General features: G+C 41.7%; 1 protein-coding gene across 1 annotated transcript; it reads right to left on the reverse strand.

Annotated features, from left to right (window-relative positions):
- Positions 1-13500: 13500 nt before the first annotated feature.
- On the reverse strand, positions 13501-14670 carry LOC310862152 (nuclear factor 7, brain-like; the record flags this gene model as incomplete). Its single annotated transcript, XM_083769886.1, has 1 exon — positions 13501-14670. The coding sequence occupies one exon, from the start codon at positions 14668-14670 to the stop codon at positions 13501-13503; it is 1170 nt and encodes a 389-aa protein (XP_083626012.1).
- Positions 14671-15412: the final 742 nt, after the last annotated feature.

The following is a 15412-nucleotide window of genomic DNA, read 5'->3' on the forward strand; positions in this document are numbered from 1 at the left end:
TTTAGCAACCGTTGCTAAGGATGGCAAGCTTTTGTCACCTCATAGCTGTCGATGATATTTTGCATGGCTGTGTTGTTGAACACATGCACGCAGCTTAACTGCCGGGAAAGTTACACATCTGTCTGACCACTGATGGCAATCATTCTAATACTAATAAGCTTGCCAATAGGTTTTCAGGACGGCTGCGCTAGGCGGAGGTAAAATGTGTCAAACAATAAACACACAGAGAGTTAACACCCCGCCACGCCTCAGCTAATTGGCGATAAGTTGATAACTTGCTTCTTACATGCGCTGGACATGATCAGCAGTGGAAAGAGGAAGGTGCTGCTGGAGCAATCTGTGTTCTTCTAAAACTGTTTTAATAAACATGGTTATTAGGACATATGGTATTAGTGTTATTTCTTCATTCAGAGCAACTTGCATTGTTCCCAAGTATGCCGGTGGCCAAAAATGTTCCTTATGGCATGCTCTTAACTGCGTGCCAAATTTCATACATTTATCGTAAAGTGCACGATTTTTGCCAGTAGGGCCTCCGCTATTAGCTTTTATTTGTAGACCTGTATGTAACTCACATGTATACCTTTTTATTTTCCTGATCTTCTGATGTTTGTGTATATATATATATTTTTTATATATATATATATATATATATATATATATATATATATATATACATTACATTACTGTATGTTGGTAGAATCTGGACTCAGTCCTAAATGGGTATGGTGTAGAGTTGTTATTTTGACCAACGTTTGCCTGTTATCTAAGAGTGATGCATCAATACAGCATGGAAATGTGAACAACCTTTTATCCAACAACGACAATATTCAATGTGTCGGGGTCTTCTGAGAGGCTACAATCTCAAATGGTGGTCTGGTTCAAACTGCTGAATAAATAATGGACGTGGAAATTCTTGGCTGATAGGCCTACCGATAACAATTTAGCCAATAATGATATTGATATGTTTATTTATAGTTTTATTTCCCCCTTTTGTGTCAGGGAAACAAATTACATCTTCAATAAAATAAATACATGTTCAGAATCTACAGCTTGGTAAGCTGCAGATAACCAACACACCAACATCTACATAGCTTGGTAGGCCAAAGATAACCAACACACCAACCTCTACATAGCTTGGTAGGCCAAAGATAACCAACACACCAAAATTGGGTAATTCCTGTCTCACACGGATCACCACACAGGATAGCAGGACAACTCTCACTGCATTGCCCACGTAAGTCCAACACCAACAGACACAGTTGCTGTATCCCAGGTGCCTGTAATGCAGGGTGGGAGGCATACTATATGATCCCACGGGTCTGAGGTGTGCTGGGGGTCGGGAGAGGGTTGGGGTTAGGTTTAGGTGTCTGCCTCGGGGGAGGTTAGGGTTAGGGTAGCCTCGGTACCAGGCTTTCATTTTTGTTGGTGCAAAAATGTAAAGCCTGGAGGAACGCATTGGCCGCTCTGGTCTAAAAGTGGGAGTCAACCCTTCCGGGTGGGCGTCGCTTTACACCCCGCGAGGATCCACTGTTGTTGTTTTCATTTGGAATCATTAAGTTTGTATTATATCGCTTCTGGGGATCCCTTTTCCTTTTTGGATAACTTTTTGGAGTGACATTTCGGTTTTCCCTCTTTCTGGGACGTTGGAGCCGTTTGGATTTACGGAGCGATAAGGAACAATATAGGAGCGTGCGGGCGTGCACGAGACGCGGACTTTAATTACTCTTTTCTTACAGACCTATCTAATAAACTATTTAGCGGGCGTACGTGCGTGCGTGCGTGCGCGAATCGCGGACATTCGGTTCAAACGGATTCATAACTTTCAGATCATTAATTTGATTTTGTGGGTGTTTACACCTGTCTGTATTATTATTATTTCATTTGGTTGGATAAAGAGCCACATTGCTTCATCACCACTTCGCTGTGTTCTCATGAGTGAAGAGGTGAGTCTTGAGTTGAGATTTAAAAATGTCTACAGAGGGTGCGTGTCTGAGCTCGAATGGAAGTTTATTCCAGGCTGTTGGGCCGTAGAAGCAAAAAGCTGCCTCACCATATATTTTTGTGCACATTCTTTTAGGCACTTCAAGTAGGCCAGCAGTGGAGGACCTGAGGGGGGCGGTTATAGGGACATATCTAGGTAGGCAGTCACGGAGGTGCAAGACCATTTATAGAGATTTAAAAACAAGTAAAATCATTTTAAAATCAATTCTAAAAACCACTGGGAGCCAATGCAGTGATGATAGAACTGGGGTGATGTGTTCTCTCATTTTAGGTCTAGTTAGTACTCTAGCAGCCGCATTTAAAAAAAATTATCCCACGATTTTGTAATCCAGTTTTCTTTTCACCCAGTGCCAATTATCTAATGTAATCCTGGGCGCTACACTTCCTCTGCCAACCTGGGGGCGCAGCGGACTGACCTCATGCCTCCTTCTATGCATGAGGAGTCCAAGCTGCTTCTTTTCACCTGACAGAGGGGAATTTCCCTGGCCGGACGTAGCGCGTGGAAGGGACACGTTATTCCGACCAGTTCCTTTCCCCTCCATCAGGCGCCCCGGCTGGCCAGGGGGAGGTAGTTTTAGAGACCAGGATTACTGCATGTTTTTGTGAGGGTAGCTACCCTAGGGGACACGGGGAGAACATGCAAACTCCACACAGCAGCCGCATTTTGAACAAGTTAGAGTTTGTCCGTTGACTTCTTTGGGCAGGCCTTAGAGGAGGGCATTACGGTAGTCTAATCGATAAGGCAGGCCTTAGAGGAGGGCATTACGGTAGTCTAATCGATAAGGCAGGCCTTAGAGGAGGGCATTACAGTAGTCTAATCGATAAGGCAGGCCTTAGAGGAGGGCATTTCGGTAGTCTAATCGATAAGGCAGACCTTAGAGGAGGGCATTACAGTAGTCTAATCGAGAAAAGACAAAAGCATGGACCAATGTTTTAGCATCATCTAAAGATAAATATGCTCTAATACGTGCAATGTTTCTAAGATGAAAGAAAGCTGTCTTGGTAGCTTGATTAATGTGCGCATTAAAATTCAGATAATAACCCCTATAGGCTCTTTACTTTCGACTTACTTCCTACATATATAGGTTACCAAGTTTATTTTGTATCAATTATTTTTGCTCATTAGAGCCAATTATAAGAACTTCTGTCTCATCCTCGTTCAGTCGGAGAAAGTTCTTACTCATCCAGCATTTGATGTTGGACAGACAGGATAGCAGTGGGTCAAGGGCGTGGATTTAAACTGTTATTCGTCTATAGTACGGATACATTTCAAAACTGTTTCAGAGAGTTCCCCCCCCCACCCCCCCAAAAAAAAAGTCTAGCATTTTCAAAAAGAAAAAAAATGCATATCTACAAGCTCAGTGTGTTTAGTTGCAAGTGTAACGCATTGTGTTTTTACTATTTTCGCATCACGTTATGCTTTAGCTATTGAAAAATAGCAGACCTACAAGCTCGTAGCGCGCCACCGAGTGGCGCGCTACGAGCTTGTAGGTCTGCTATTTTTGAAAATCGAAAAGAACGACTGACATAGAAACATAGCTTTTTCAGAAAACTGTCAGGATGTAGAGAAGACATTTTTTAAGAATCTGATCTCGGGTCAAAATGGGTTTTATTTGTCTGAATCTAGCTTGTCACATAGGAGCATGTCTGCAGCTATAAGCCTGCAGGCCTTAATTGTTGCCACTCGAAATCACAAAAGACATGAAAAACAAGAACCACAACAAAAAATAGTCCACAGTTTCTGTGGCCAACGGGCGCAGTGAGGCTGTAACAAAAACACAATCAATATCAACTGGCCGCTCACACCCAAGATAACCCATTCTGACCTGAGATCAGATTCTAAAAATGTCTTCTACAGTACATACATCCTGACAGTTTTCCATTCTGACCTGAGATCATCAGATTAAAAAAATGTCTTCTACATCCTGACAGTTTTCTGAAAAAGCTGTGTTTCTGTGTCAGTGGTTCTTCGATTTTTCAAAAATAGCAGACCTACAAGCTGCTATTCTGCTTTTTTTCAATAGCTAAAACATAACGTAATGCTAACACCGAAAGGGGTTCCCGCCCCAAAATGGGATAATTATCTTCTCTCTTGTCTCTGTCTCTCTCTCTCTCTCTCTCTCTCTCTCTCTCTCTCTCTCACACACGTCAAAGAGAATCAGGTTTGGAGACAATTTGGAGACAATCTGTACTCAGATTAAGACTCGGCACAAACTGTAATTACATATATTTTTTGGAGTCAGAAACATGAGGTTTTTCAGAAATCTTTCGTGATTTAGAAGATTATTTCCCTAATTTCAACGTCGGGGCTAAATGGGATACATTTTAATGTATAATGTTAACCTTGAATACTAAACGTATTGTTAAACCCAAAGGAATCAGTGACACGACACAAGAAGGAGTCTATGGACTTTATGTTGAGTCTATGGACTATATGTTGAGTCTATGGACTTTATGTTGAGTCTATGGACTATATGTTGTCATCCGTTATAATGGGGAGAAAGAACGGTAGTCCAAAACAGCATGAGACAGTTCTCCCACTGATGATTCATCAGTGGAATGGTTATACTGTACAGTATAGTACAGAACTAGAAAAAGTGCCCTTCTGGGCACAGGTCTCCACCAGGTTATCCACAGATCCGTGCAGTTAGAGGTAAAAACACTTTTCGGCCAGTTATAGCGCCACCTTGAGGCTGAGTTGAAATTGTTCATGTGGCATTTCGTCCTCGGCCTAGTGGGAATGTGGGTGCACAATTTCACGGAAATCACGCGATGTGTTCATGATTTGCAGCATTTTGTTTGAAACTGAGCACTCCTGTGAACTTTGGAAGCCAATCTTAACCAATCAGGATGGAGTGTGAGAAATCTGAAAGACTGGTTTGGTTGAATGGCTCTAGAGAGACTGTGTACCAATTTGCGTGATGTTTGGACAAAATCTGTAGGTGTGCTGTGCAAAAACCTGTTTTGCACAAAGCGGCCTCCTGGTGGCGCTATAACAGGCCGTTCTGGAAAGTTTGGGGCAGAGGTTCATCGTTGGCATCCAGGGAGTGTGTGTGCAAAATTTGGCATCGACTGGGTTAACGGTGGCCGAGATTAGCTGCTCACGGACGGACGGACACACACACACACACACACACACACACACACGGACGGACGGAGTGCAAAACATACTCTCCCCCCATGCCTTCGGCCTGGTGGAGACAATTAAAAACAATCCTTTGACATCAGGAAGTGTTCTTTTCTGGGCTCAGAGGTTTACAATAGTGAATAATGGCGACATCTGAAGGATGGGAGATTTTTTGTAATAATACAACTTTATTTGTATAGCACCTTTCATGACATGACAGCTCAAAGTGCTTTACAGAACAATGGAGAATAAAAGAAAAGAAAAGCAAGGCAAAAACAAGCAGTAATGCAATACAGTGAGGACATGAATAACAAAAAATAAAAGATCAATTAAAAGCAATGTTGTAGAAGTGTAGGTCTTGAGCTGTGCTTTAAAAATGTCTACAGAGGCTGCCTGACGAAGGTACAGTGGGAGCTTGTTCCATGCCGACGGCCCGTAGAAGCAAAAAGCTGCTTACCCGTTTTTTTTAGTTGCCATTTTTTTAGGCAAAGCGAGCAGGCCAGCAGTGGAAGACCTTAGGGGGGCGGTTTGGGACATATTTAGGCAGGCAGTCATGTAGGTAGGAAGGTGCGAGACCATTGAGAGCTTTATACACATTACACAAGTAAAATAATTTTAAAATCAATCCTACAACAACCGGAAGCCAGTGCAGTGAAGCCAAAACTGGAGTAATATGTTCTCTCATCTTAGTTCTAGTTAAAGCTCTGGCTGCTGCATTTTGGACAAGTTTAAATGGTGAGAGAGCCTCCCGTAATCCGAGTATTGCCCAGTAGGGCTGGGATAGTTGTTATTATGAGAAATTCAAAGATTACCGGAGCTTGAGTCCAGAACATGTTCATTCACAGAGGAGGGAGAGGCAAATAAATAAAAAACAGGCTGAGTTATCTATCTGGGCAGAGAGTGCATGGAACACTGCTTGTCAAGTTAAAGTGACATGAAAGATGTAAGCTATCAGTAATGTCCTCAGAAATATAATAACCTGTTCTTTTATATATGATAGCCTACAGTATATGCACGCATGTAGAAGAATATAGTCATATTTAGGAAATCCTTTTCTTCTGCAGCGACCTGTTACAGCTGTTACAACCACATGAGTTTCACATAATGAGATGAGACCAAAACCTAGTGATGCAGTGGCTTTTATTGACCTATTGGTCAATAACAAATACTGTGTGTGTGTGTGTGTGTGTGTGTGTGTGTGTGTGTGTGTGTGTGTGTGTGTGTGTGTGTGTGTGTGTGTGTGTGTGTGTGTGTGTGTGTGTGTGAGAGAGTGTGTGAGTGTGTGTGTGTGTGTGTGCGTGCAGGCTAAATGCTTCGCAGATAGACTGACAGGTCTAGTGCACAATGTGTTTTCTATATTTAGGTGAAATAGTCATGCTAAAAGATAGCCATGCACACCTCGGCTGTTGTCGGTCACAACTCTTAACCCAAGGCTTAACCACATGAACCCCGGGCCAGGGGTATGCCAGGGGTTCGCAAGGACTGACCTTCTGACCTTTCAGCTACAGGACTGTGTCACAGTCATTACCAGGTGATTGAGAGATTATTTATTCTTTAATTACTCTGTATAAACATACCATTTTAACTAGTGATGCACCGAAGATTCGGCCGCAGAAAATGTTCGGCAGAAAATGGCTAGAAATGCATTTTCGGCCTATTCGGTTTTCGGCCCGAAGAGGCAGAAAATATATCACTGAATAGTGTATGCAATGAATGCATTCAAAAGGCTGAATAAATGTTTTATGGACCCATAATAGTGATTATTATTTAAGTTAAGTTTTGCCATAACCATTTATTTTGCCATAAATCAGGTTGCTTTAATATCGGATGTTCGGTATTCGGTTTTCGGCCAACTGTTTCCTCTATTCGGTATTCGGTTTTTGGCCAAGAATTTCCCTTTCGGTGCATCCCTAGTTTGCAGTGATCCCTCAGATGTGACGATCAAACCCTTAAATGGAGGCGAGATATTCTACAGTTTAACAATGAGTCCAAAATGACTTGAAAAGGACTTACACAGTAAACCTCACTGGGAATTCAATAACGTGCGTGCAGCGCACACCAGGATTGAGAAACAGGAGACAGTGTGACAAAGGTCAATTAATACTGCGCTTCCTCTTTTAATCTCTCGCTTGCACGACATTTTTTTCCGAACAGCCAGAAGAGTTTTAAGCATTATGTTATACTTTAGCTATTGAAAAATCGCAGATCTGAAAGCTCGTAGTGCGGCACCGAGTGCCGCGGTACGTACGAGCTTGTAGGTCTGCTATTTCTGAATAATCGTTAAAATGTGGCACAAATCTTTGAATATGTATTCTTTCAGAGCCAAAGTTTTTAACTCAAATCTTTGCTTCTGGAGGGTCCCTGGAACAACATCTTTTCAGATGGGGGTCGGTGGCCAATTACAGATCATCTTGGGGATCCTTGACGTGAAAATGTTTCAGAACCACTGACATAGAAACATAGGGTTTAACCCTGTGAGAACCACTGACATAGAAACACAGGGTTTAACCCTGTGAGAACCACTGACATAGAAACATAGGGTTTAACCCTGTGAGAACCACTGACATAGAAACATAGGGTTTAACCCTGTGAGAACCACTGACATAGAAACATAGGGTTTAACCCTGTGAGAACCACTGACATAGAAACATAGGGTTTAACCCTGTGAGAACCACTGACATAGAAACATAGGGTTTAACCCTGTGAGAACCACTGACATAGAAACATAGGGTTTAACCCTGTGAGAACCACTGACATAGAAACATAGGGTTTAACCCTGTGAGAACCACTGACATAGAAACATAGGGTTTAACCCTGTGAGAACCACTGACATAGAAACATAGGGTTTAACCCTGTGAGAACCACTGACATAGAAACATAGGGTTTAACCCTGTGAGAACCACTGACACATAGAAACATAGGGTTTAACCCTGTGAGAACCACTGACATAGAAACATAGGGTTTAACCCTGTGAGAACCACTGACATAGAAACATAGGGTTTTAACCCTGTGAGAACCACTGACATAGAAACATAGGGTTTAACCCTGTGAGAACCACTGACATAGAAACATAGGGTTTAACCCTGTGAGAACCACTGACATAGAAACATAGGGTTTAACCCTGTGAGAACCACTGACATAGAAACATAGGGTTTAACCCTGTGAGAACCACTGACATAGAAACATAGGGTTTAACCCTGTGAGAACCACTGACATAGAAACATAGGGTTTAACCCTGTGAGAACCACTGACATAGAAACATAGGGTTTTAACCCTGTGAGAACCACTGACATAGAAACATAGGGTTTAACCCTGTGAGAACCACTGACATAGAAACATAGGGTTTAACCCTGTGAGAACCACTGACATAGAAACATAGGGTTTAACCCTGTGAGAACCACTGACATAGAAACATAGGGTTTTAACCCTGTGAGAACCACTGACATAGAAACATAGGGTTTAACCCTGTGAGAACCACTGACATAGAAACATAGGGTTTAACCCTGTGAGAACCACTGACATAGAAACATAGGGTTTAACCCTGTGAGAACCACTGACATAGAAACATAGGGTTTAACCCTGTGAGAACCACTGACATAGAAACATAGGGTTTTAACCCTGTGAGAACCACTGACATAGAAACATAGGGTTTAACCCTGTGAGAACCACTGACATAGAAACATAGGGTTTAACCCTGTGAGAACCACTGACATAGAAACATACAGTTTAACCCTGTGAGAACCACTGACATAGAAACATAGGGTTTAACCCTGTGAGAACCACTGACATAGAAACATAGGGTTTAACCCTGTGAGAACCACTGACATAGAAACATAGGGTTTAACCCTGTGAGAACCACTGACATAGAAACATAGGGTTTAACCCTGTGAGAACCACTGACATAGAAACATAGGGTTTAACCCTGTGAGAACCACTGACATAGAAACATAGGGTTTTAAACCTGTGAGAACCACTGACATAGAAACATAGGGTTTAACCCTGTGAGAACCACTGACATAGAAACATAGGGTTTAACCCTGTGAGAACCACTGACATAGAAACATAGGGTTTAACCCTGTGAGAACCACTGACATAGAAACATAGGGTTTTAACCCTGTGAGAACCACTGACATAGAAACATAGGGTTTGACCCTGTGAGAACCACTGACATAGAAACATAGGGTTTAACCCTGTGAGAACCACTGACATAGAAACATAGGGTTTAACCCTGTGAGAACCACTGACATAGAAACATAGGGTTTAACCCTGTGAGAACCACTGACATAGAAACATAGGGTTTAACCCTGTGAGAACCACTGACATAGAAACATAGGGTTTAACCCTGTGAGAACCACTGACATAGAAACATAGGGTTTAACCCTGTGAGAACCACTGACATAGAAACATAGGGTTTAACCCTGTGAGAACCACTGACATAGAAACATAGGGTTTTAACCCTGTGAGAACCACTGACATAGAAACATAGGGTTTAACCCTGTGAGAACCACTGACATAGAAACATAGGGTTTAACCCTGTGAGAACCACTGACATAGAAACATAGGGTTTAACCCTGTGAGAACCACTGACATAGAAACATAGGGTTTAACCCTGTGAGAACCACTGACATAGAAACATAGGGTTTAACCCTGTGAGAACCACTGACATAGAAACATAGGGTTTAACCCTGTGAGAACCACTGACATAGAAACATAGGGTTTAACCCTGTGAGAACCACTGACATAGAAACATAGGGTTTAACCCTGTGAGAACCACTGACATAGAAACATAGGGTTTTAACCCTGTGAGAACCACTGACATAGAAACATAGGGTTTAACCCTGTGAGAACCACTGACATAGAAACATAGGGTTTTAACCCTGTGAGAACCACTGACATAGAAACATAGGGTTTAACCCTGTGAGAACCACTGACATAGAAACATAGGGTTTAACCCTGTGAGAACCACTGACATAGAAACATAGGGTTTAACCCTGTGAGAACCACTGACATAGAAACATAGGGTTTAACCCTGTGAGAACCACTGACATAGAAACATAGGGTTTTAACCCTGTGAGAACCACTGACATAGAAACATAGGGTTTTAACCCTGTGAGAACCACTGACATAGAAACATAGGGTTTTAACCCTGTGAGAACCACTGACGTAGAAACATAGGGTTTAACCCTGTGAGAACCACTGACATAGAAACATAGGGTTTTTCATAAAACTCTCATGATATAGAAGACATTTGTAGAATCGTTTTCCCAGTTCAAAATGGGTTAAAAAAGGAAAGAGCCAGGATACCAGCATGGCAGACAGTATAATGTATATACTGTATATATACAGTATAATGTTTTGCGAGGATGAAAGAAGAATATTACTGTCAGACTGACGCTGATCACACAAAGCGTGGGCATGTCAGCACAGCAGCAGTTACAGTAGCCTCGTCACCACCACTGTACGCCGTGCCAATTAGGACGCTATCTCCACACGGCCACATACTGTACAGTACAGTAGCACATACTTTGCTATACATAATACATCTTCTGTTGGCTCATAATGCTCATACTGTACTATGTGTTCTAACTACAATGTACAGGTGAAGGGATGTTATGGAAAGAAAGGGTGCAGCTAGAAAACATTCTTACACTCATGGAGCTCCATGTCTTGTCGGTGGAGGAAAGTAACTATATGTACATTTAATTCAGTACAATTTTGAGGCATTTGTACTTTACTTTAATTGAGTATTTCCTAATGTCAGTGCTTTTACTTCTACTCCACTACATCTCAGAGGGAAATATTGTCTACATTTATTTGAAAACTTTAGTTAGTTTGTAGATTTAGATTATTATTACACAACATGCATTAACGACCGCTTTGGCCTTGTACCGGTATACATTTTTGCCATTTGGAAATAGCCGATCTACAAGCTCACAATGCGCCGCAATGCAACGCATTGTGAGCTTGTAGATCTGCTATTTTCAAAAGGTTGTTTATACATGTGCAAACTTGAAAGTGGGCATTCTGCACATTCTGGGAGCGATAGAGAGTGAACACACACACACACACACACACACACACACACACACACACACACACACACACACACACACACACACACACACACACACACACACACACACACACACACACACACACACACACACACACACACACACGCTCTCTCTCGCTCTCTTTCTCTCAATGGTAAAGTGACAGAATGTAAAAAGTTTATACACATTTTAATCAGATTGATCACAGCTTACAAATGATTAATAACCATTCGAACTATCATGTCCACCACAATATGGCCTTTTCTTGTGGGAACCCAAAGATAAGTGACTCTGTCTATCTCTCTCTATCTCCATGTCTCTCTGTCGTCATTTGAGCTGCTATGTGTCAATTGTGACTTTTATGGCGATTAACAGACTTGTGTTTTTCCCAATCCAGATAGGGCTTGATAGCAGTGTTGTTTTCGTCGACTAAAACTAAGACACCTTTCTCCACTGACGAAAACACAATGGAAACTAAATGAAAACTAAGCTATGATGACTAAGTAAGACTAAATATACTGTTGATTTAGTCAACAAATAAAAACTAGACTAAAATGTTAGTAAGGGACTAGTGGACAAGAGATCCTGTATAGGTCATTTTACACTTTGTTGCATGCTGAAAATAGCTGATCTACAAGCTCACAACGCGTCGCAACACATTGTGAGCTTGTAGATCAGCTATTTTCAGCAAGTTTAAGTCATTACGACGGCATTAAGGCCCGCCAAAACACATTTTAGTCGACTAAATCAACTAGATTTAGTCAATAAAAATCTCATGATATTTATAGTCAACTAAAATTAAACTAAACACTAAAACATTCCAGGTGACTAAAACTAAATGAAAACGTTTTTAAGAGACTAATGACTGAAACTAAAATGTACATTTGCTGCCATAAACAACACTGCTAGACAGGGCGTCTCTTTCCATCTGGTTGTGGATCTATCAGCCAATCAGAAGTCAGAGTGGATGGTATTATGGGATGTATGGGGCAGCTGTATGCATTGATTGATTAAAAAAAAAGATCATTCTTTTTGTCAAATACGGTTTTATTAAAAGCAGGGTATAAATGATTATATCATTGGTACAGTTACAGTATACATTTTTTCCCTTTTTATTAAAACAAAAAGAAGAAAGGAAAGAAATAAGTGAGGGGCGCTAATATATTAAAGTCTAACTCATGTTGATTAGGTGATGTAAAACAAACACTAAATGCCATTATCAATAAAGAGACAATATGTCGGAATTAGCACATTATAACGTACATTTTCCCTTCATTGTCAATGTGTTTACAAACAAACATTAAACCTGTGTAACGCCCCTCAAAAAACAGACACAAAGAAAACCCTCAGTCCCTCCCACCCAGACTGCTCAATGACACCGCATAGAATAAAACAGTAAGATGATGAAATAGTCATGAAATGATTCTATACAGTCAATTCAAGGATTATTATTTTATATGGTGTTATCATTTTATTATCAGTGATTCAAGTGACTGCAGGGTTCATAGTCTACCTCATCCTGTGGTTTCATTAAAGTAATTAACATTAACTAATATTTAACACGCTGACCTCTGCTAACCATCATACAACTATATAATGTCATAAAGAGATTCATCCAACCTGATTATTACATCTTAGGGCATTGTGTAAAAAGTACAGTACAGTTAAGTGTAAAGGTTTGCACGGGAGGAAACTATACCGAACATTTTTTATGGCTTAAATCAGAGCTATTGAACACCATTTACGTCAGTGTGTTGTTTAGAAAATATTGAACCAATGAAAAGTAGTAAAAAGCAAAACCTCTTAACTCCATTGGACCCTCAAACTGTCTGCTAAAACAGAACTAATTAACTCCACCACCTCTCTCCCTCTCATGCAACTAATTGACAATATATAAAGTCACAACACCAACTGTGATTAGGCAGTATTGCAAAATATAAGGTTTTCTTAATTTCCTGATAAATGTATATTTTCCATTTCCTGAAAAAAACTGAACATGTTGGAGTTATGTGGTTTCTTCCTGACAGCAGAGATATACAGTATAAATATAATGGTGTAAATTTTATGGTGAAGTATCTCAATTCCTCAACATGATTACTACTGAGATAATTTAATGTCTACATGAATCCCTAATATTAATCACCTTTAAAATCATTCAAATAATCCTGATATTATTACATATACATTATACTATTATATTGAAAAGTGATAGCAGACAATGGAAAGTAAATATTGTGTATAACTTTAGTATTTTTTGATTATTGACAATAGGCAGTAATATATATCCATAACATGACATCATCATCATCATCATCATGTCTAACTACGTGGTTCCAGAGTCACATTGACCTTCCATGGTAACATCTTCAGAGGGAGAGTATGGGTACCAGGGTGAATGAATGGAAACAGTGTGTCAGTGAAGGTGTGTGTGAAAGTGTGGATGTGTGTGTTGGTATCAGGATCAGAGAAGGACAGAGTTCCTTTGTTCCAGTCCAGCTGGACTCTGATCTTCTTGGGGTTCTGCTTCAGTGAGAGATCAGTGGATGACCCTGAGGAGGGGAATGCTTTGTATTTACCTTCATAGAACCATATGGACCAACATTGACCCGCTCCCTTTCCTTTCCTCTGGTAAGACTCTGCTAACACACCCAGTTGCCAGAATGTATTGTCTCCAACCTCAACATCCCAGCTGTGAGTCCCAGAGTTAAAGCCCTCAGAACCCACGACACGGCAGTAGTCAAACCTCTCTGGATTGTCAGGAAGCTGCTTGTTCTTTCCCCATCTCACGCTGGTCAGATCATCAGACAGAGGAAGATTTTGATAGGCAGTGTTGGGGTCCAGAATGACAGGAGTGTAGGAGACGATGTCCTTCATCTTGTCCCAGACTCTGAAGGCCAGGTTCCCCAGGTGTTTGGCCTCGTCTATCAGTGCTCCTGAGACCGGCTGTGGGTCCTGCAGTGCAGTGAGCTGGACTCTCTCCATCGTGGTCTTGTAGTTCTGCAGGAATGAGACGTGTTCGGCTCTCAGCTCCTCCTCGGTGGCTCTGATTGTGTCTGAAATGGTTGATATGTCTCTGTTCAGACCCTCCGTCTTCTTCTTCATCATCTGACTCTTCTGCTGCTCTTCCTCCCTCAGTGCAGTGATCCTGGCCTCCTCTTCGTCATGTAGAAACTGATGCATCTTCTTAAACTGTTCCTTCATCTGCGTCTCGGTGTGCCGGGCCCGGACCTTAATGTGTTCTGCCGTTTGGTCGTAGTTTGTTTTAACTTTATTAAAAACCTTCAGTTTCTCCTGTAAAGGCTTCAGTGATTTCTGGACTTTCTCCTTGTGTTCTGGTGCAGCTTCATCGATGGGTCTGAAAATGTGGTTGGCGTGTTTTTTAGAATCTCGACACACAAAACACGCTGGCTGTTGACAATCCAGACAGAACAGTTTGCAACACACGGGACAGGAATAATCCTCTTCTGGGCGAGATGCCTTGGAAGCCATTTTGTCTCAGAGTTTAGCTACAAAGACAGGAAATGCAGTCAGTGGTGGTAACACTCCTTTTAGAATTATTCTAATGAAGTTTACTTTGACTGTAAAAGTGGTTGTTGTTAAAGTCCATTCAGCTGATAGAGCCAGCAGGTAGTTCCAGTGGTCTGGGTCAGTGTTCAGGTATAGTTCCAGTGGTCTGGGTCAGTGTTCAGGTATAGTTCCAGTGGTCCTGGGTCAGTGTTCAGGTATAGTTCCAGTGGTCTGGGTCAGTGTTCCTTCCTCTAGGTGTGGATCTAAAGACAGTCTGTTCTCTCTCAGTGGAAGCTGTGTTTGATCTGGCGTCTCAGGTCAGACTGGCAAGAGGTGGAGCTTTGACACAATATATATAGACAAAGTTCACTCTCTCTCTGTCACACATGCAGGTTCGCCCACGCATTCTGGGCTTGACACACACCTAAATAACAGGTTCTAGGAGTCAGGTGGCCCTAGGCCCTCTGCCCTAGGCCCTAGGCCCTATGCAGGTCAGGTCCGGCATGTCTGGCATTTACCAGAAAGGCCGGGAAGGGTGGGGCCGGCTGACCGCCCAGAAATAAGTAAAAATAGAAAATAGAAAAAAAAACACACACAGGCTGCACCCGGCCTGGCCACCGGCTCTATTAGAGAATTGGGCCGGCCCGGTCCATTGCGGGGTTCAAGTGATTGTGACATTGGTGGAGGGGAGGCAAGGCCCGCCAAAACACATTTTAGTCGACCA

This window comes from Protomyctophum parallelum, assembly GCF_964188405.1.
Source record: "Protomyctophum parallelum genome assembly, chromosome: 7".
NCBI lineage: Eukaryota > Metazoa > Chordata > Actinopteri > Myctophiformes > Myctophidae > Protomyctophum > Protomyctophum parallelum.